This window comes from Amborella trichopoda, chromosome 11 (genome assembly GCF_054954075.1).
Source record: "Amborella trichopoda isolate Santa Cruz 75 chromosome 11, AtrichopodaSantaCruz75HAP2 v2.0, whole genome shotgun sequence".
Classification (NCBI taxonomy): domain Eukaryota; kingdom Viridiplantae; phylum Streptophyta; class Magnoliopsida; order Amborellales; family Amborellaceae; genus Amborella; species Amborella trichopoda.
This window is the reverse complement of record NC_142346.1, coordinates 41,272,819-41,294,783: the sequence shown is the minus strand read 5'-3', so window position 1 is coordinate 41,294,783 and position 21,965 is coordinate 41,272,819. Positions and strand designations below refer to the sequence as shown.

The following is a 21,965-nucleotide window of genomic DNA, read 5'->3' as shown; positions in this document are numbered from 1 at the left end:
TCCCTGGTATGCCTTTAAAGGTCTTTTGGTTTGAGGCTCGAAATGTAACCAAAGAAACAGCTCTGTGATATATAGATGAAGGTTGGAGTTTGCTTCCACGAAAGATTCTAGAGTTTCTTTCAAGCCATATGGACCGGATGATAGCTGCTACCATAGCCCTCCAAAGGATTCTCCCTACTTTGGCCCAGCAGGAATGTGGTTCAAATGAGATTACGTCCTTGACTGATGGGGGAGTAACCCAACTGATACGAAATAGTTGCAGAACTATGCCGCATAGTTCGAAAGAGAAATCAAATTGGATGAAGAGGTGGGGGTCGGTCTCCTCTTCACTTTCACACAAAGCGCACCTGTTAGGTAGCTGGACCCCTCTTATCTGGAGTTTGTCCACCGTTAGAGTTTTGTGAGGGGAGGCAAGCCAATTGAAAGTTTTTACTTTAGGTGGAGCTATAGTTGCCCACACACTATTATGCACCGAGCTCAGAAGACCCCGAGTGCAAGGAAGTTCGAGTCAAGCTTTTATAGAAAGAGGCAACCGAAAAAATTCCGGAAGGTGTGAGAGTCCAAACAATAGCGTCACTGCCTTGAGACTGGAAAAACAGAGGGTGTAAAATTGATGAGAGCACCTGGAACTGATTGTATTCATCTTCTGTTAGGCTCCTTCGAAAAGAAGGGCTCCAGACTCTTCTATCTCCGGAGGGAACCACTACCTCCGCAACAGTAGCGAAGACATTGCGAGTTAGAGAGGAGTGAGGAGAAGGCCTCCCTCAGGGGAGAGGATCCTAGCCACAAATCAGTCCAAAATTGACTCTTGTTCCGTTTCTTGGGAGGAATTTGATAGACCTTTTGCAAAGAGTAAAAGCAGTGGAGAGAGATTTCCATGCACCTGAAACTTTGTGTTTCTGGATTCTATCAGACAGCCAGACATCCTCAGAGACGTGGTATTTGTGCTTGAGGACCAGCGCCCACAGAGCACTCGGCTGGTTGGCTAGATGCCACCACCATTTCCCGAGAAGGGCCACATTGTGCATTCAAATGTTTTTTATGCCTAGGCCACCCTGGGTTTTAGGACGGCACACAATGTCCCAGGACACAAGGTTGTATTTCTTCTTTTCTGCCTGCCCCGACCACTAGAAGTTCCTCATGAGCTGGTTGAGTTGATTGGCCAAAAGAGCAGGCATGTGGAAGATTGACATGAGGTAGATTGGCGAGTTCGCGAGAGTGGCTTTGATCAAAGTCGCTCTCCCTGCCATTGAAAGGAATCTGCCTTGCTACCCTGTCAGGCGCCTATCTACGTTGTCTATACCTGTCGACCAGTGTCTTTTCTTAGGTTTACCAAGCCCCAGAGATAAGCCAAGGGTGGTAAGGAGGTCCTCCACCTAGCAATCCCAACCTGGCACAAGGTCACGAACTTGTGCTGTGGTCAAACCAACACTCACCATTCTGGACTTGAGCATATTCACTTTGAATCCCATTGCCTTTTGGAAGCAATGGAGGAATTTAAGGTTGTCCACTTCTCTAGATGAAGATGCGACACCATGGGGCCTAGTCAGCTGGTCTTGAAGACTGTGAGCAATCCCGCCTGGAAGAGTCTAGAAATAGAGCGATTAAAAACTTCAACTGCTAACCTAAAGAGGAAGGGAGAAAGGGGATCGCCTTGGCGGAGTCCCCTCGAAGACGAAAAGAAGCCTTTAGGTGACCCGTTAATAAGGATTGAGAAATGTGGATGGGAGTAGCAGCGTCTCATCCACATTCTCCATTTCTCCCCGAAACCCATTCTGGCCATGGTCTCATCCAAAATTAACGAGTCCACATGGTCATAGGCCTTCTCCCAATTGATTTTGAAAATGAGACCTGGTTGCTTGGAAAGGTGTCTAGAGGAAGGCAGATTGAGAGGAGATAACAGTTGGCAAAACATGTTGTAGCCTTGTAGCTAAAGGTTTGGCCAAGAGCTTGTATGAAGAGTTGAGAGACTAATTGGCCGATAGTCTTTAATTTCCTCGGCTCCTTCTACCTTAGGGACCAATGCCAAGAAGGTGGTGTTCAAGGCTTTATGGAGGGTGCCTCTGTTGAAGAATTCTTCAAAGAAGAGAAGGAAGTCCGGACAGAGGATATCCCAGAAAGCCTTTAGAGGGGCTATCTGGAATCCGTCTGGACTTGGTGCCTTGTCTTTGGGTAGAGCATTGAGAATGATTTCTTCTTCGATAAAGGGTCTCTCTAACCACAAGGCTTAGTCTTCAGAGAGGGTTAAGAAGACAAGGGAGGTCATCCTAGGTCTCAGCCCTAGGGGGGCAAAGTAAAGGGACTGGAAAAACGATAAAATTTCCAGCTCAATTTCTCCCGATTGGGTAAGGTAATTATTGTTGGATTTAATCATCGATATTGTGTTCTCTTCTACGAAAGTTGGCTATGCGATGGTAATAGGTTGTATTGTGGTCCCCGTCTTTCAACCAGGAGACGCGAGATCTTTGGTATCAGTAGGTCTTTTCTTTTTTGAGGGTTAAGAGGTAGTCTAGTTTTGATTTGGTTTTAAGTTCCAGCTCTGAAGTTTCTAGATGTTGGGTTTCCTCTAGGACATCCAAGTTTTTGATGGTTTCCAACTGGTTTGTTTTGATAAGGGAGAAGTTGATATTGGAGGATTTGCTCCAAGTTTTCAAGGCAGACGTTAGAAGTTGGAGCTTGGTCTGAAGTATATACCCTGCTCTACCTGATACCTAAGATGCGAAGGAGTTCCACCAGGTTCGGACAAGAGCGTGGATATTAGGCTCTTGCAGCCAGTGAAGTTCAAAACGGAAGGGTCTGGGGCCCCTATTGATTGCTTTGGTATTCAAGAGGATAGGGCAGTGATCTGACGCTGGTTTGAGGAGCGCCTGAGAAAGAGTTCTCAGGAAATTCTCCTCCCACTCGACAGAGATGAGGAATCTGTCTAACTTGGAGAGGGCAAGGTTGGTAGAGTGACTGGACCACGTGTATTGACAGCCCTGAATTGGGATGTCTAACAACAGATCATTGCGGCTAATAAAGTCCGAGAAATCCCTCATCACCGGAGAGATCGAGGTTGAAGTATTTCTCTCGTAGGACTAACGAGTGACATTGAAGTCTCCTCCCACACACCAAATGGGGTGTGGTAGGGAGGAAATGTGGTCCAATTCAGACCAAAACCTTTGCCTGAGAGAGCAGGAGTTTGGCTCGTAAACCGCCAAAAATTTCCCTTGGACACCATCAGAGATGTTGGAGAGTAGGAGGGTAACTGAGAAGTTTCCAATGAAGTGGTTGACTAGAGACAGGTCGAAGGGGTCCCAAACCACCCAAATCCCACCTAAAGCCCCATCGGCTGGCAACGAAATCCATTGGCATGGCCTTCTGCCCCACACTCGACGGATGAGCTGGAGGTTAGGTTGTTTCTAACAAGGCTAGGATAGTGGGGGATAGTTTGGGAGTGAAAGCTCTGACCACGGACTTCCTAGAGGCCTGTCCTAAGCCTCTCACGTTCCTAGAGGCAATTTAAGGACTTAAATAGTCTCCTAGAGCATGGTATGAAAAATTCACTAAGGCACTGCTGAAATTTGCTTTTTAAAGAAGTTTAGCTGATCATACGCTCTTTCTAAAGATAAATAGTCTAGCTGATCAACACCTATAGTGTGTGTTGATGATATTTCTATGACAAGAGACAATGTGAAGGATATTGAGGTTCTTAAAATCATATCTGAGCAAGATGTTTGATATCAAAGATTTAGGCCCCTTAAAGTATTTTTTAGGCATTGAAGTGGCAAGATCAAAGAAAGGGATAGCCATCTTAGAGAGAAAAAATGTCTTGGACCCCAATAAACAAACTAGGATGTCTAGACCAGCTATACTCCTATAGAAGTCAATCATAAACTTCATGCAAAAAATGGGAGATACTTGAAAATCCCAACAAGTATCAATGAATTGTGGGCAAGCTCATATACCTCACGATCGCACGAGCAGACATCTCGAATGTTATTAGTGTGGTCAGCCAATTTATGCACGCACCACGAAAACCACATCTTGATGCAGTGTATTAAATATTAAGATATCTCAAGTCTACTCCAAGGAGGGGATATTTTTCTCAAATCAAGAGCATTATGATGTTGCTATTTACACTGATGTTGATTGGGCTGAATGCCAAACTGATAGGAGGCCCACAACCAGCTATTGCACCTTGTTTTCATGAAATTTAGTCTCTTAGAAAAGCAAGAAACAAAATGTGGTGGCGGAATCAAGTGCTGAAGGCTGAATACAAGGCCATGGCTCATGGCACAAGTGAAGCAATGAGGGCAATGAGGGTAAAAATGTTGTCTGATTTGGATTTAAGGTTAAGCTTCCCATGACTTGGTACTGTGACAATGAAGCTGCCATTTACATCTTTCAAAATCTTGTGTTTCATGAAAGGACTAACACATTGAAGTAGATTGTCACTTCATCAGAAAGAAAGTTGCTGCCAAGATCATTCATATCGTGTGAAATCCAAAGATCAACTTGCAGATATCTTCACTAAAGTTGTTAAACGCGATAAACTACGAGATATCACAAGAAAGGCAGGCATGATTGATATCTATGCACTAGTACTAGGGGCAGTGTTGGAAATAATTATTTATTGCTATATCTGAGGGTAGGACTTACATGTCCTATTATATACTTCACGGGCAATATTGTAACAAGTCACAATTTATTAACATAAAAGAAGTGCATGATGGTCATTCCAGCCCATCATGTCACTCTCTCTTTCTCTTCTCTCTACATCTCATCACTCCCCCCCGCCACCCCCCCCCTCCTTCCATCTTCCTCCTCTTTCCCTCTCTTACAACTCATAACTTCCTTTTACTTATCTTTTCTTCTTTACTTTGATCAATTTTGCTCTCCTATACTTTCAACTTCATTGACATACAAATGAGGGTAATCACGTAGTACATGCACCTGTGAACCCTGACTTCAATCATATCTCTAGAATTTAAGACTTTACAAATTAGATATTGTTGCAATGCTCAGTCCTAAGGTGCACTACAAACACAATTTCAAGCAAACATGATTGTGCTGAATCTAACAATACACTATGTGAGCCAAAGGATAAATGTTTGAGAAGCACAAGAAAACACTTTCCCCCTTTCAAAGTTTGAACATTTTGATCCAAGTTCTACATGTGATCTCCGAAAGTTCAAAATAAGTCAAATATTTAAGAATTTTAGGCTCTGAATTTCACATTAAAGGTTCGACCATTATCAGTACGCTGAATCCAGGGCACTATTGTTGGGACTAAAAATATTCATCCAATCTTGGAAATCTCAGTTGTTCGTCGAGGGGGATGCCAAAAATATCATATCCTAAGCTGCTGGAACCTCCCTCCCTCCTAGGTATCTTTCCTCTATTTTTTGACGAAATTGCGCATACTTGCAAGGATATAGTCGTCTACTGGATGCATACTTGGGGGACGTCGAACGAGTTCGCACATCTTTTGGCTAAGGTCGGTGCTCGAGCCCAAGCAGATGCCCCCATATAGTCACGACTTTTTGTGTTGCTGCATTGTTCATACTTTCGTTGCTGGTCTATCTCCTTTTTGGCTCTGGACCTCTGCGGGCGCATAGTTTTTTGCTTTTTCTGTGTACATCGCTTGTAATCGGGCAAGTCTTATAATCCCCAATTTTTTGTATAGGGTCACAAAGTAGTGACCTATTTTCTGATCGAGAGACCTGGTCTGTGGGTACTGCCGAGTTTCTCTCTTGTTCTCCGATGCTTTTCTAGTAACACAATCGTTAACCTCATTAAAAAAAAAAAAATTCACATGAAAGACGACCATACATAGCACATGAGAGGGGAATTTAATCTTCAATAAACAACATAAAACAACAAAAGAGGAAGAGCAAAAAATTTAGGTGTAATCAAATTTAGATCATGCAAAAAAAGAAAAAAAAACAAAAAAAAACAAAATGTTGGAAACCAATATTCTGCTTCTTACAACATACAAGCATACAAAAAAGCCTGAGGTTCTCCACCAAAAGTAACTAGTTGTTTGCGGTTCATATTTCCCTGATGATGTTGAGCTAGTTAACTCCACTTCTATTCATCATCGAATTTTTCAGTACAAAACATTAACACCATTATATCTCGTAATTGTTGGTGTTTGTCGCCTTTAAAGCCCATGAGAGCATAGAAATAATAAATACAATGAATTGCAAACTTTAGTGGGAGTGTATGTTGACTGGCCAAGGGTTAGGAGGTCTATGGAGCAAGTCCTTGTCTCTTTTTCCCTGAGCACAACTACAAACATTACGGGTTTTTCTAGAGGGTCACCCTTTGTTGAGGTCAGAGAGATGCCCAAGGATGGTTTGTATGTCAGAAGAGCTTTGTAGTCTCCTGTGTGCAGTCGTAAGATTTTGAGAACGAGAGCCAAATCATCAACAAAAACTCCGCACGGCATGTACATATAACAACCGCATTCTAGGAAGTAACCTTATAGAGGGTTACTTGCACATGTGCACAGAGAGAATCCTTACACTATAATGATATGTCCATGTGACTTGCTCTCTTTGGTTTTTTTATTTTTAGGTGGGGAGGGGGGGGGGGGGGGGGGGGGGGGGGGGGGGGGTGTTGGCCCTGAAATCCAACTAAAGGACTCTGGTTCAATTGTTTATTAGCTATCTCTGAGAGGCTGATCATGAGCCCCTACACATTACTGTGGCTCATGGGTCTCGTTGGGCCGGTTTGAAAAGATAGTTGTGGATCATGGTTTTTGGCGCAGATGGAGTGCCCTGACAGTCATTTTTCTTTACCCATTAGTACCAATCCACTTCTAGTGGTCTTTCTGGGTGTTTTAAATTTTTTAAGAACTTCATAAATATTATTTTGAACTTCTTTTATGTTCCTATGATTTTTGGATTTTTTAGAACTTTTTAAAAAATATTTTTATGCACTAAAACTCTAAAAGGGCAATCTTGATATTTTGGAGATTTGTGGGGCACTGTGGCACCCAAATGGGTAACAAGGACCCAGCCCCACATTTGATGGGACCACATGAAGTAGGGCGTGGGGCCCACATGGGCCACATGCCCCACATGAGTGGGACACCCCACATTTCTACAACATTTAAGGGACTCCTAAAAGGGGGAAAGATTGCCCACTTGTTTGGGAAATCTTCCCCAAGATATTTGTGAAGATCTTGAAAGATTTAGTTGGTTGAAAATATCAAGGAAATCTTTGAAGCTTGACCAAGACTTTTGACTTTGAATTCTACAATTGTCTTTGTGAGAGAAAAGAAATTCTAGTCAAAATAGAAGACGAGATTTGATTGGTCTTATCTTAAATTGATTAGAAGTAGATATGGGTCAAAGCTTCAGAAGATAAAGTTCCTAGATTCCTCCCTAAATCATGATGGATGATTTAAGGAATGGATGACTTTGATGTTTTTCTCTTACCTCACAATATACCAAGAAATCTTTAGGTTAAATTGAATCCTAATCGAGATCGGAATACCCTATGGCTTAAGGCTTATATAAAGTCTTCCCCTCCTTCCCATCACCTAAAATGAGGCTGCACATGCTGTCCTAAAGATGTGTGGTTTATTGCATCGAACTCATGCTTGAAGCAATAAGCAAGAAGAAAGTCGTGGCCCCAACTATAAAGAAAGCAAGGGCCATCACGATATTCACATACAGCCACACCTATGTTGGCCATGATGAGGAATTTCACTGATAAGGACTTGGTAGGCCTGGAGTTAATAGACTTTCTGCCCCTTATTTGTGTTTGCATTCCATTATGGATAAAAAATACATGCTTAGGGAGATGTCTGTATCTCAAGTAATAGGCTCAATGCAAGTGGGCCAAAACAAGTATTAGGAAGATGGTGGCTGATCTAGTTTTGACACGAACCTCTTGGAACAGGGTTACTCGAGCCCTCGCAGCCTTTTGAACCATTAGTCAAGTTATTGTGCCTTGTTTATAGTGAGGAGTCAACTATGGGTCGTATAAACCAGGCATTGGAGGTTGCTAAGGAGGAGATAAAGAGCAATTTGGATTACAATGAAAAGATCTCCAATTTTGAACATAGTTGAAGACAAATGGAACTTAACAGGTTAGAGGGTCCCCTTCACCTTTCAGGGTATTATTTTAACCCTTCTTATTCATATAAAAACCCAAATATTGATAATATGGGATGCTTTATGTCGGTAATCAACGAGTGTTTAATGAAAATTGCCCCTGGTTTACAAGAACAAGACCAAGTGTCAAGAGATTTAGATAAGTACAGATTATCCATTGGTCTACTTGGTACTAAATTGGCAAAAAGGCAAATTAAGACACTTTTTCCAGGTAGGTTTCAATTTTGTCTTTTCATGGTGAGTTTGTGATTTGAGTAGTTTTGTTCTAATGATCTAAGTAGAACTTCTAAAACCTACTTATATAGATATCTACTCTATTTGGTTTTTTTTTGAGAAATGATTTCTACTCTATTTATTTTTTAAGTTCATGGTGGACCAATCATAGTTAAAGCGCTAGGCACTTACAGAAGATGGCCATGTGCATTTTGAGCCTTATACGCACCTCTTCTAGTTTGCAAGCGCAACTTTAGTTCTTTTGAGATGGTAATCTCTTTCTCTTGAAAATTTAATTTGTTGTCCACTAAATTAATATTGTTTAATATTTTCAAAATCATTCATTAATCATTATATTTGACTTAACATATAAATGCCAAGAGAAGAAACATGTTTGACCAGAAAAGACTAAAGTACTAAACGACCTCATTTTCCTTCAGTATCATCAAAAGCTCAAGGAATGCTACCTAGAAAGGGATACCATTAACCCCACCATTCAATGAGATGGATGATACATCACGTGGTTGGTCGATGCAGGAGATGATCCCATATACGAAGGAGAAGACTTGACTTGGAGCCAAGTACGACAGGCAATTCGGAGTCAATTAAGCCCCAAGGGGCCCACAAGATCTCAATCACGCCGGAAGAGATTGAAAAGAGAGGGAGGAGGAGGATGAGGCGGATTCACAGATGACTAGGGAAGAGGAAGAATATGTAGAGGAGGAAGATGGGCATCATCATCATCATCAAATAGTGGTTTGGTGGGCATCTTTTTTCTTTCTTTCTTGTTTAATTTTTTTCTCAATTTGACTTTTAGACTCTTAAGTAATTCAATGCAAGTTCATGGTTGATATATGTATGAAATATGTGTATCGGGGACTTAGATTAGGTGTTTTACTAGTATTTCTACAAAACTATAGTTTCTAAGATCATTTTGAGGCAACCAAACCCTCTAAACAACTTCCCTGGGCCCTAGACCCCTAAGTTTTCTAGACGCGCTGCCTAGTGAACTAGGCGCCCTCCTAGGTGGCTGAATCCGTATTTTTCAATATTGATGGAAGTAGAAATTCCAGTAATTAACAAATAAAAGATAAAAAATTTCTTGAATTTGTACTTTGAATTCTACATAGCCACCACACCTTACAGTAATTAGCAACTTATAATGTGTTATATAATGAAAACACCTTTATTTCCAATAGTGAGATGTTCAATCAATCATAAGTTACCTTCTGCAAATGAGGTTTTGCAATCGTGCTGTGAGGTTTTGCATACGTGCCCTCAATGGCAACATAATCAACAACAGCAGTCTCTGAGCCCTTTAACTTTCTTACTGATGCCTCTGATTTGGACTTCTCAATAATACTATAAATTGGCATGTCTGGGTACATTACCTGAAACCGGGTAGTAGGCAAAGTGTTAGACACCTCAGCAACAAATCAAACTTTGATGTTAGTTAGAGAACTTACCTGACCAACATATGGCAGACCATCAATATCAATCGTCTGTTTTGGATCTGGACCCTTCTTCCTCTGGTTGGTAGGCAATGCACCCGAAGCTTTGTCAATCCTACCAAACTCGTGAACTTTATCTATCTTTCCACGTGAATTATTTGTCAAGTCAACTGTATGCGTCTGAAATAGAGGCACCATCATTGCATAAATGATTTTATTTGCAGGCAAATTTCCAAGATCGACAGTGGTAAATTTTACACCAATGAAAACAATGTCCATGTAATCATTTAGCAGCTCCAACATCATGGCTAAGAATGAAATATGCTTATACATTGTTTACGTCGCTTCAGTGCCTCCTAGTTAAGAAACAAATGTCTGAATTGCAATTATTTCCAGCAAATCCAAAACAAGGAAAAAAGAAAATCTTTTATTCCTGCAAATGTAAAAACTTCATACACTACAAAACACCAACGATATTTTGGAAATTAACATCCGGTAGAAATCGTCACCCAGTCACGCTTACAAATATAGTAGAGATCTGTGTTTGTCACAATTGAGACATGTCAATAACATTTTGTTAATGAAAATATCCCACAAGCATGCGCGGATTCCTTGCATTGTGGATTGTATCCTTCAGCCATGAATACGTTTTGGCTTGTCTAACAAGATAAAACCAATAAGTATCGACAAATGCAGACTAAAAGCAGCAATCCGTTTGTAATCATTTAAGTCAAGAGTTAAACTCTCTATAGAAAAACGATTCTGAGAGGCAACTTAAAATGTGCTCCTTTCTCTTCTTTCTTATGACAGGATAAACATTCCAATTCATTCTTAAATAAAAAATCCACATCGCAACCTGATCATGAAGCAACAACAGCATAGAATCATTTATAAGCAAGAGATGAATGGTCACTTAGCCCCAAAAACAGCAGATGTAATTCTCATTCTCTAAGCAATATAAATGCTTGTTCACGTATAAACTAGATGAATGGAAAAAAAAGAAGTATAACTCCAAATTGAATCCCTATTTCCAGAGAAGGATTCATGATGAGTTCTAGCAAAATTTTATGTTGGCTGCCTACCTAATACAACCATGCCCCTTTAACCAAGCATGAGATGTGTTAAGGGACAGTTTAAGGTCATCACCCTTCTTAGACCATACTTCAAGAGAGGGACACGTGATAATTTTTAGGAGTACCTTAACTGAGAGCATGTAAGGTTTTCAAAATACTTGTGAAGAAAAAGTGAATAAACTACGTAATTCAATAGCAAGAGACTGTCACTAAAAAAGTACTGGGGGCAAACCTCGTATATATGCCCATGACATAGACCACGCTCAACAGATGACTTATTCAAGATCATGGCATCCTCCATATCATACCTAAAAGGAAGTACATGAAGCACGTTAGAGCAAGAAACCATTAGAGTAGAAGAATACATCCACATTGAATAACAGAAACTTACCCAGAATAAGCTAAAACTGCAACAATGGCATTTGTGCCTGTTGGGAATTCATCCAAGGCATACTTATCGTAAGCAACTGTGCGAACAATGGGTGATTGAGGAGTCTATCAAGAGAATTTTGTGAAATGAGACCAGAAAAAAAAAAAATTAGATCCCATTATGCACAACACTTTGAATTACAAACCATACAAGATCAATAATTTATGAGAGAGACAAGTGAAGTCTCCCGAACAATGATGGAATTAAAAACCATCCAGAGTCTCTCAACTCCAGGAATTCTTAAGCAACAAGATGCAAATAGTTCATTTTAAAGGAGGATAGAAGAATGGAAGTTTCCTTAACAAAAACATCCAAGACCACAGTTGAGGCCTGATGCAATTCCAGTCATGCACATTCTTAAAGGTCCAATCCTAGCTATGACTTGTGAATGTCCATAAACATGAATTCATGTAGAATGTACTGCATAACACAAACCCATCCAAAAGAAACAGAAAATCACATAAACAACTATAGAAAACTATCATAAAATTCAAATGAAAGCGATTGAGAAGAAAAGAATAAGCCATCATTCTGAGATTGTACAATGAAAAAGCAAAAGTAGTAGTTGAAAAATATGAGTTATATCTTCTCTAACCAGCAACTACCTTATGGAGGAAGAGAAAAAGGAGGTAGAACGAAGGGGAAGAGGAAGAGATAGGTGTTGAGAAGAAGAGAGAGAGAGACGAAAGAGTTGTGTGTGTGTGTGGAAGAGAGAGAGAGAGAGAGAGAGAGAGAGAGAGAATGATGTAATTCCCTCTTGGGTTTCGTCACATATTTTATATTATTATTAATAATAGATAAAAATTACAGCAATGACCTTGTACAAATTTACAACCCTGTAGACTCCATTGTTCCAATTATATCCCTAACTTTACGAATGTATTTTCAACGTTAGTAAGTACTTGCACAACAGATCATATTAGGCTTGTCAACAACTAACTAGTATGCCAAAGTGCAAGCCGGTGGTACCCAGACACATTCACTCGTGGGCTTCCATACAGTTGAAAATATGCCCGACAAAAAAAAATTGAAAACAAATGAACATGTTCGCATAGTGAAGGCCAACCCCAAAAGTGATTTGGTTGGACACATAGTTACCAGGATCATCCAACCTAGGTGTCGATTCGAAAAGTTACCAGGATCTTCCAACCTAGGTGTCGATCCCGCTATGGTATCTCGCTTGCGTTCCCTCATAAGGATCTCCATGGGATATCGATCCCCACTTTTGTTGGGGTTTGTGGCCTTTAAAAGCCTTGGAAGCATGTCAAAATAAATAAATAATTTATGGTGGATATTCATACTCCAATGCAAGTGTTGGCTGACTGACCTTGGATTGGGCGGTTTATGGACTAGTCCTGTCCGAAACCCTTACCCCAGGGCATGGGCACTACTACTGAGGGTTTTATTGGGTCATTCCTTGTTGAAGTCAAAGAAATACCTAGAGATGATGGCGAGCGTCAAGGAGAGCCATCGGAATTCAAGTGTCCAACTACCGACCTGTAAGAGCAATGAAAGAAGTGACTATGTGGAACTCAAGGTATTAAATTGAAAAAAAAAATTTATTTCTATTCCAAATACCTGAACCATAATCAATGGATCGAAATTAGCAACAATAAAGGCACTCCACTTGACCCAAGAACCATGATCCACTATTGTTTTCTTGTATAACCCAACAAAGATTCATGACCCACAATATCGATGCAGAGGCTCATGATTGGCTTGTCCAAGTAGGACAATAAACAGTGGAAACATAATCATGGAATGTGGATTTCAGTCCCCCCTTTAAGGGAAAGTCCAACACTTGTCACTACAATGTAAAAGAGACTCTCTCTATGCCTATGTACACGTGTCGCTCTATAGGGCTGCTTCCCAATAATGTGGTTGTCATGTGCGCATGCCCTACGGAAGGTTGTTAAGGCTTTGACCCTTGCTCTTACAGGCCTACAACCGCACACAGTAAACCACACAGTTCTCCTGGCTTACAAATATCATCCACGTGCATCTCTTCGACCTCAAGAAGGGATGACCCACTGTAAAGCGTTCTCGGTAGTACCACATGCCCAGGGGTAAGGATTTTGGATATAACCAGGGTCATAAACCACCAAACCCATGGTCAGTCGACACACACACCCACTGAAGTGCATTTCCACTATTAATTATTATATTTACAAGTCTCTATGCTTTTAAAGACCACAAAACCTAACACAATGGAGGAGAGAAAGGCTCAATAACCCCAAAAATATTATAAGAAACAAATTGTGAAATAGTATGGATAAATTCTTCTGTTTCCACATTGCAGTAGGTAAATAAACATAGGCAGATGATTATAAGAGCTCAAGAATGAGAGAAATAAGCCTAGAAAAGAAAACTGGTTAGAGAGTACTTGTCCTTCACGTTGTCCTTCAATATTTCAAGTAAAAGTTTTCCTTCCCAAACATCTTAACATCAGCTCATAAACATTAGGAACAAGAGCATTACCGCATAAACATGCAAAGCTTCTTAGCATCTTAAGTTCTCATCTTCTTGCCAATACCTAGGGTATGGACTTGGAAGAAGGTAGCTGAATCCAAGATAGGCATAACATTTTCATAAGCTGGCATACAATGTCAAATCCCCTCATAGTAATTTATGCCATCCTCCCATTGTGTGGCATCAAGAAAAGACTCTTCGGAGAAATATGGAGAAAATGACATACCGTGAGAAAGATTTTAAACCTCAAAGGCTGCAAAAGAACATCCCTCATTTGAACCATTCAAAAGGGTTATACCCTTTTCTCTTAGTAGAGTGTACCTCATTGGATTGCCTTTGCTATTTAAAAAGAAAAAAATGTGTACAGTACCGTTTGCTTGCTCTAACTCAAGTTAGATGCATACTATCTTCTCATTGAGTATTAACTTTATGGAGAAGAAATATTTTCCGAGTACCAGTAACTCCCTCTAGATATCCTTTGCTCATTCCCAATAAGCAACGTCCTATTTTGAGCACAAGAGTTTGTGGCTTGATGAATAGACTCTTGAATTCATCTCTCCATTATTAAGCTGATATGGAAAGAAGTGAATGTAGTTTGGCTATTGTACAAGTAGTTTGGCTATTGTACATTAAACAGCCAGATTTCTGCTTCAACATACTTATCATCCAGCGATATATCTCTGTAATCTTCCATTTCTTCACAGCACGACAATAAGTTTACAGGTCACTACTCTATAAGCAATCTGCTTTTGTCGCATTTAGAAAGAAATATTACTATGGTCATCCACTAAGTAGCTAGTAAATGATCCTCACACCCATAACCATAAAGTGTTTTTCAGTACCAAACAACCAGATGTCAACTTCTCACTATGACAAGTCAAAAGGAAATCTCCAAATCTCTCTGATGCTAAAGCCAGTAAATGAAACACTCGAATGAACATATTGCTACATTGATCACATTAGTTGTGTATGGTGCCATTTAACGGTTATGTCAAGAAAACACTCCAACACTATCTGATGCTAAACATATGAAAATGAAGTAAAACACTTGAATGAAACTAATAACACAATACTAGCTAATCACCCTCCTTTTTTTTGAAGCTGTTAACTGAATACTAGCTAATCACCCTCCCATAATCACTGCGAAGAACCAAAAAGATTTACGACAATCACAAAGAACATAAGCACAGAAAGTGAATAAACATAATTTTTTCATAACCTGAAATCAATTGCAAAAAAAAAAAAAGAGGTGTTAAAAGTCCATTAATAGCCAAATACTTACTTGAAGATGGAATAGCTTGTTGTCAGCACGGAATTGTAGCGCCTGTGAAGAAAATCCCATGGTCTGCTTTGCCATCTAAATAGTATCAAAAAAAAAAGAACATAAAGAAAAACATTATTTCCCAAAATTAAAAAGCAGTCAGACTAGATACACCCATTTTCAACATCAACCAGTGCCAAAAGTTTAATAAATATAAGCCACTGGTGCAACAGTAACAATCCAAATGAAACCAAAAACCTAACCTGGCATTGATACATATTACGGGGACTTTGATTATGGTCGGACCACGGCGTTAGACTAGCGACAACACTAAGCATTGCTGTTGGATGGATCTCTTCATGAGTTGCTGGAAAAGAAGGAATTCTCCTACCCCCATCTCCACCATCAAGACATTTTATTTCCATAAATGCCTGTCATTATTGAATAAAGAACATTCAACTAGCCAAAAAAACCCATACCAATAGAAAAGAAAGACTAGCTAAGTCTAAGAAAGGTCCACGTAGTGCTTCCATAAGGAAGATAAAAGCAAGTTCACCTACATTTCAGAAAGACATGTTTTATACACACACTCAAGATGAAATTGTAACTAGTCATAAACACCTGCTCAAATGGCCCGATAAGTTCAATTTCTGAACGTCCTCCAGAAGGGTCGGCAACATTCTTCACTGGTCGAACCAATCTGGATGGAGAAGTGAAGAGAAACAATCCAGGGAAGGCCCCACCAAAGCTCAGGGGCACATAACCCACCTCCAAGTCATCCGGAATCTAGGAAGCAAAAATATCAAATAAGTTAATCCCCACATTACAAGCATCAAATGAACTCTTTGGCATTTATAGAATTCACTCAAAGGACATTTTAAAATGAAGTGTATCACATGTTCTACGAAAAATAAAAAGTACCAGGATAAACAACTGGACAACAGAAATTTTGTGACAGCAGAAAGGTATGCAAAATAACCACGAGCCCAGTAGCCATTACGCAGTTAAGGGTGGTGATAAATCAGAAAGCTTGAGAAGCCCACTTTGTATTATTATGCATCAAAACGAATATAATCTGTGACCAATTTCTAACAAGCACTCCCAACATCCTCATTATTAGAAGTTCAAAACACGGCACCATAGCATAATGTTAATAGGATAATGATTACAAACACATTTGTGGAGATAAAGAAAATACAACCAATTCAGAAAGGAAGCAACCTTCACATCCTCCAAAACAAAATAGCTACCATGGAAAGCTATATACCAGATGTAAATAGCACTTACAAAGTAAACAATAAAAAACACCAGGATAAACTACTGGACTACATAAATTTTGTGACAGCAGAAAGGTATACGAAATAACCATGAGCCCAGCGGCCATTACGCAGTTAAGGGTGGTGATAAATCAGAAAGCTTGAGAAGCCCACCTTGTATTATTCTGCATCAAAACAAAAAATTTCTGCGACCAATCTTTAACAAGCACTCCCAACATCCCCATTATTAGAAGTTCAAACACAGCGCCACAGCATAATGCTAATAGGATAATGATTTACAAACACATTTGTGATGATAAAGAAAAATACAACCAACTCACAAAAGGAATAAAAGAATAGAAGCAACCTTCACATCCTCCAAAACAAAACGGCTACCATGGAAAGCTACATACCAGATGTAAACAGCACTTATGAAGTAAACATATGAATTGATTCACTTAATAGGAACACAAAAGACAATGAAAGCTAAAAATAATGAGGTCTAAGTGAAATAGTTTACTTAGTCATAGTCTACTAATTGTAATACAAAATCCCCAAATGGCTACCCACATAATGGGCGCTCTGTGCAAAAATGGTGTTCTAAGAGCCAGTCACAGCAGTTTAATTTCTAACAAAAAAAAAACATAGCACCCATCATATAACAGTCCTTTACAAAAGCGAAAGGAGTGGAGAGAGGAGATAGGAAGGAGAGGAAGAGAAGATGAGGTAGTGAAGGAGAGCGAATGTCAAGATGACGAGTATTGCATCCCCATTCCGTTGCCCCTGCCCATTCCTTTGCCATTGCATCAGCAATGAGGTTGGCCGCCATCAGTATTTGACTAAACCTTACCTGGAATGCTGCATAAGACACATATGTAGTAAACAAGGTGGGTTTGTCTCCATGGGGTTTGGGTTCTGTTTGTAGCCCAAGATATGATGCTTCTGGAATCTCCCACCACTATTAAATGGGTAGTGTAAATGGTACCCTGAAGAGTACGTTAATCTCTTCCAAAAGTGCCAATGTTGTCATCATGATGGAGTCCATATGAAGCCTGAGAAGATGGAATCTGTACCCTTTCGTGATTAGTTAGGACTCCCAAAAAACCCGAGGGGTCAAGTGTCCCAAAGGGCACAGCAATCAACATTCAACTTGAGAGAACATTGAGGCAGAAGCATCCAAGTCACTCGAATGCTTTGTGTCCTTGGATTTAGGCACAATATGCTTCCCCAATTTCCGAGGAAGGCTGAGTTACCCAAGTTGTTGCGAGGAGATAGTTGCCTGGCCCAAAAATATTGTCTTGGCTGAGTTACCCAAGTTCAGCTTTCCTGCCCTGCCTCTGCCCAAAAATGAAACCTGTGTCCTTGAACACGGAATATGTGGGAAATCCTCTCCCTCCAAATGCCCCATAACGTAGAAAAAACCAACAATGTCCAGAGGAGGTATCCTCTTTTAGGCAGAGGCAGGGCAGGAAAGCTGAGAGCAGTGGCTCAATGGATTGTGGAGTGACCCACTGCCACTCACAAAGCTGGAGTAGGTTAGACCACAGTGGGGTTATGGAATCACAATGTAAAAATACATGGTCAATGGTCTCTTGTTCTTGTAAGCACATGACACATCGGTTGGACAAATGAAAGCTTCTCATTTGTAATTGGTTTCTGTAAGGAGTCTACCATAGGCAGAGATCTTCCCAAAGGCTTGAACCTTGTGGGAACAGCGGCAGCCCAAATTTAACTGAAGATAAGCTTAGGACTTTTAGGGTGCTGTAAAGTTGAGTAAAAGGAGGCGACTATGAAGTCCATGATGGCATTGGGGACCTCAATCGTTTCCCGTCAGCCTCCTATAAAAAAGCAATGGCCACGCTCCTAGTGGGCTCGTTGCGCTCACGACTGAACTCGCTTTTGGGCAAGAGCAAAAAGGGCTCTTTACTACTTTGGCTTTGACAAGACTTAGCTAACGACTGAACTCGCTGGGGCTTTGCTCCTAACATTGAAGTAGGTTGAGAAGGTCTGCGATGTGCTCGATTTCCGGTTCCTTGAGAGCTTTTCTAAATTTCGGAGCCAGATGAGATGGCCTCCTTCGGTTCTATTACTTCCACAACAATAACCTCTTCATTGGCTGCAATTGCTGGGCCAACCACGTGAAATGCTCGGCGAAAAGAGCTCCGAGGTTCAGTCATCCCCAGCTCATTCAGTCTACTCCATGTAGCAATGAGCAAAGACAGTGGTAGCAGCCCCCAAAGTCTAGTCTCCCATCCACAAGTCTTTCCAAAATCTAACATGGTCCCCTCTTCCTAGTCTGAATCTCGTCTTTTCCCTGAAATTTAATCTACTCCTAAGGATGCTCTTCCATGCACCAGAGGCTCGATGGAAGTGCACTTAAAGAAATTGCCATCATCGTTAGTGCCAGTCTTAGCTTGCATAACCTCTCTCCCAAGCTGGTTATCTGATGGCCAATATTAACTGCAGTAGGCCCTAAAAACTCTCGAAACCTTAGGCCTTTTAGCCCTAATTCTCTGCAATTCCGGCAACCATTGAACCCTAAAAACTAGAGAGACAAGCCCTCTCAAGTAAATGAAAGCCCTAAGCCATGATTCAAGTTCAAGTTCAAGAAAACCATAGGTCTAAACCCCTTCCAGTTCAAGTCCAAAGAAATCTCTGATGCAAGCTAATTTAGAAGGCTGAGGAGAAGGGTGCCTCGTCAATTAAATTTGATCAGGACCCCAACTTCGGGTGCCAGGCCTGTGGGCCAGGCTCGCCCTAGGTAACCCTCTTTTCTCTTCCCTTTCGATGTTTACAATGTTATTTTTCTGAAGGTCTTCCGAAACCCTTTTCCTTGGTTTCTTTTAAACCATTTTAAAGCTTTTATTCAGTTCTAAGAGATCCTACGCTGGCACAGCTGACAATGTATGGGAAAGAGGACTAAATCGGTCTATTTTTCAGATTTAATTCAACTGAACCCACTTCTCCATCGATTTTTAAAAATTAACTAAGTTTTGTGCAAATCAAGGTGGAGTAGATCTAGTGTCATCTCGCCTCAAATTTTCAAGTGTAAACTCATAACCTGTAAATGACTAGTATATTAATATTCATAGTTTTCATATCAATACAGGAAAGAATCCTACTTTAAGACTAAAAGAATCCAATATAACCCATACCCAGGCAACATATAGCTTACATAGTAATTTAGGTCCAGGCGGTATTAGGGATCTCCCTCAGATGCTGAGAGGGCAGGATGTTACTACCATCCTCAGGCCTGACAGAAGCTTGCAGCTCCTCCATTCAAGAAGCATAGGATTACTTACATTGCATGCTTGGCCTTCAAGGGGGATAGGGCATTCAAAGGGGATAGGGCCTTACTACGGTAGGAGGTGACTGACTCAATGATAATCGAAGGTCAAAGGAAGAGGCTCTAGTTGATGCTTAGAGGTAATTTTTAAACATATGTTTGACATTGATGAATCGAGAACTGTATCTATGGAGTTATAATGCAATGGCATGCTAATGCCTGATACTAGATATTTACAGTGCTACTCAATGATATGTCATCTCATCTCATCATCATCGTGACATTGCTATCTTATTTGTCTCTCTCACGTGTATCCTATGTTTCATAATTATTTTTCTTTTTGATATATTTTTTTTTTTTTGACAAGTTAATGGTGATTTTTCCTTTTGAGAGTTAAATTTTTTTTGGATTTTTCGTTATTATAGTGACCGATCAAGCAAAATAATGCACTAAACAGATAAAATAAGATCAAGCAATACGAACATTACAAAAGAAAGACCCACAGAAAGCACCTCATACAACTAATTAAATCAAAGAAGATAAGATGGCTACTACAAAAGATAGAAAGTGGTCGGAGCTCACATATGGAGATTTAGTGCGACAAAAGAAACCCTTTCTTTTTTACACAAAACCAAATAAAATTTGATTAGAGTTTGTAGTGCCAAAAAGGTCATCGCGATTCTAAGGCAACCTAATGAAAGTTCCACATGCCAAGGACCACAAATACCTTGCCTAAGAAATGGGACGATGTGAACTAGCACAATCTATTTAGTTTAAAATGTTTCTTTTACAATACCGGCTAGAACACTTACATATGTCCACGTATTATAATTAAAACTCAAATAAATGAAAAGAAATACAATAAATAGATTCTCACTTGCTGCCTCTAATGGACTTTGCATATTCCACACCAGATCTCTCCACCGATGGTGCACAGGATCTAGGTCTTTCTTGAATCTCAAAAAATGGGAAGTAATGCCATACCCTTTTACTCAAATATTAGAAAGCATGCATTCAGAACATGGGATTTTTCTCTTCTTCACATTCTATATGGGGAATGCCCTTTCTATGTGTTAGACCCTAGGGGCGTACCCCTCCTTTTCTTTCTTTGAACCTATGAGAGAGAGAGAGAAGAGTGGAGGGAAAGCGAGAGAGAGAGCTCAAGTCTTAGGGTAAGAAAGGAGACCCCCCATTGAGAGGTGATGCTACGATTATGGTTTCTTAGGGTTTGGCCATCCTTATGAAATTTCATCTAGATCATTGATCGAAGGTGATCTATGGGGTGAGAGATCTTAGCCATACAATCCATATATCAATCATCATGACCTAATAGAAGGTGCTAGACCCTTATCCCTCAGCTTCCATATATTCAGTTGTACTATATATCCAGGTATCATATGGTTTTAGAACTCAACTCGACCGAACTCGTCGAGCTTATTCTAAGTCATGGCATCAGTATTGCCAACTTCGGTCTGTCTGGACCATACTCCCACTGCAGTTCATTATTCCACTATCATGAAATTAATTACATGTTCTCGTAAGGTCTTTAAAAGGCCACAAAAACCCAACAACCTCATGGATTAAAGACAGCCATGAATCAAAAAACCCTTAAAAGAATTTTAAAGCTCCCACCCTATGCTTAAAAACAACTCAAACATAAAATCTAAGAGACAACTTAAACACAATATATAAAGTAACAACACGTCATAGGGCTCAACATGGCCAAAATATTAACATAACATGCCACTCTAATACACATGATGCAAAGTGTTCCACAAAAACTAATGATTAGAAACTTAAGATGCCAAAATGAAACAATGATCAAAAGGCAAGAAGCTCACTGGTGAACTTGCTCTGAACTTTTCCCTACGGAGCTTTGCGACAGCGTCCTCCACTTTGTTGGATGCAATCAAGCCAATGACACGGCCGTCAAGAAGCACATTTACAAAGTCAGGAGGGCCAGCTTTCTCAAGATTTGGCAATGAAATCATTCCATTATGAACCAGTGACCTCAAAATGGACTTCCGTATGCGTAGAAAATCCTTAAGATTTCCATTGCAATCGAAATGTGATGTGACTTCTGAAGATATACAAGCAAACAGGAATTAGCTATAGAGCATAAATTCTTACTTTTAACACTATGTAAAAGAAGGCTGGTGGGCATTGGACTAAATTGCATTTGCTACAACATATTAGAAAATACATCGAAATTGAAAATTTAAGCAAATGCAAGTGAATTAACATATCTCAAAATAACATTATAGCTTAGCAGAATTTAGACCTGCACATGGTTGTATTGATTTAGAGAAATCATATGACATGGTGAGAGTTAATTTGGTGGGTGTTGGAAAAGAAAGGAGTCATTAGAGGATATATTGACACAGTGAGAGATATGTACGAGGAAGCGCAAACTAGTGT

The 21,965-nt window shown here is 40.1% G+C and overlaps 1 protein-coding gene across 4 annotated transcripts in view; it reads right to left on the bottom strand.

Moving 5' to 3' along the window:
- NRPA2 (nuclear RNA polymerase A2) overlaps positions 1-21,965 on the bottom strand; it is a 122,105-nt gene that overhangs the window by 23,948 nt on the left and 76,192 nt on the right. For 3 of the 4 annotated variants that reach the window (XM_020666417.2, XM_088852339.1, XM_088852340.1), the window contains 8 exons: positions 21,389-21,627; positions 15,627-15,791; positions 15,269-15,436; positions 15,027-15,101; positions 11,237-11,340; positions 11,078-11,153; positions 9,788-9,952; positions 9,548-9,712 (listed from right to left, as the gene is read on the bottom strand). In XM_020666417.2, the coding sequence (XP_020522076.1) occupies positions 9,548-9,712; positions 9,788-9,952; positions 11,078-11,153; positions 11,237-11,340; positions 15,027-15,101; positions 15,269-15,436; positions 15,627-15,791; positions 21,389-21,627 (1,157 nt within the window). Of the gene's footprint in view, positions 1-9,547; positions 9,713-9,787; positions 9,953-11,077; positions 11,154-11,236; positions 12,773-15,026; positions 15,102-15,268; positions 15,437-15,626; positions 15,792-21,388; positions 21,628-21,965 lie in introns of all 4 variants that reach the window. The other variant, XR_016044816.1, reaches the window with a different exon arrangement.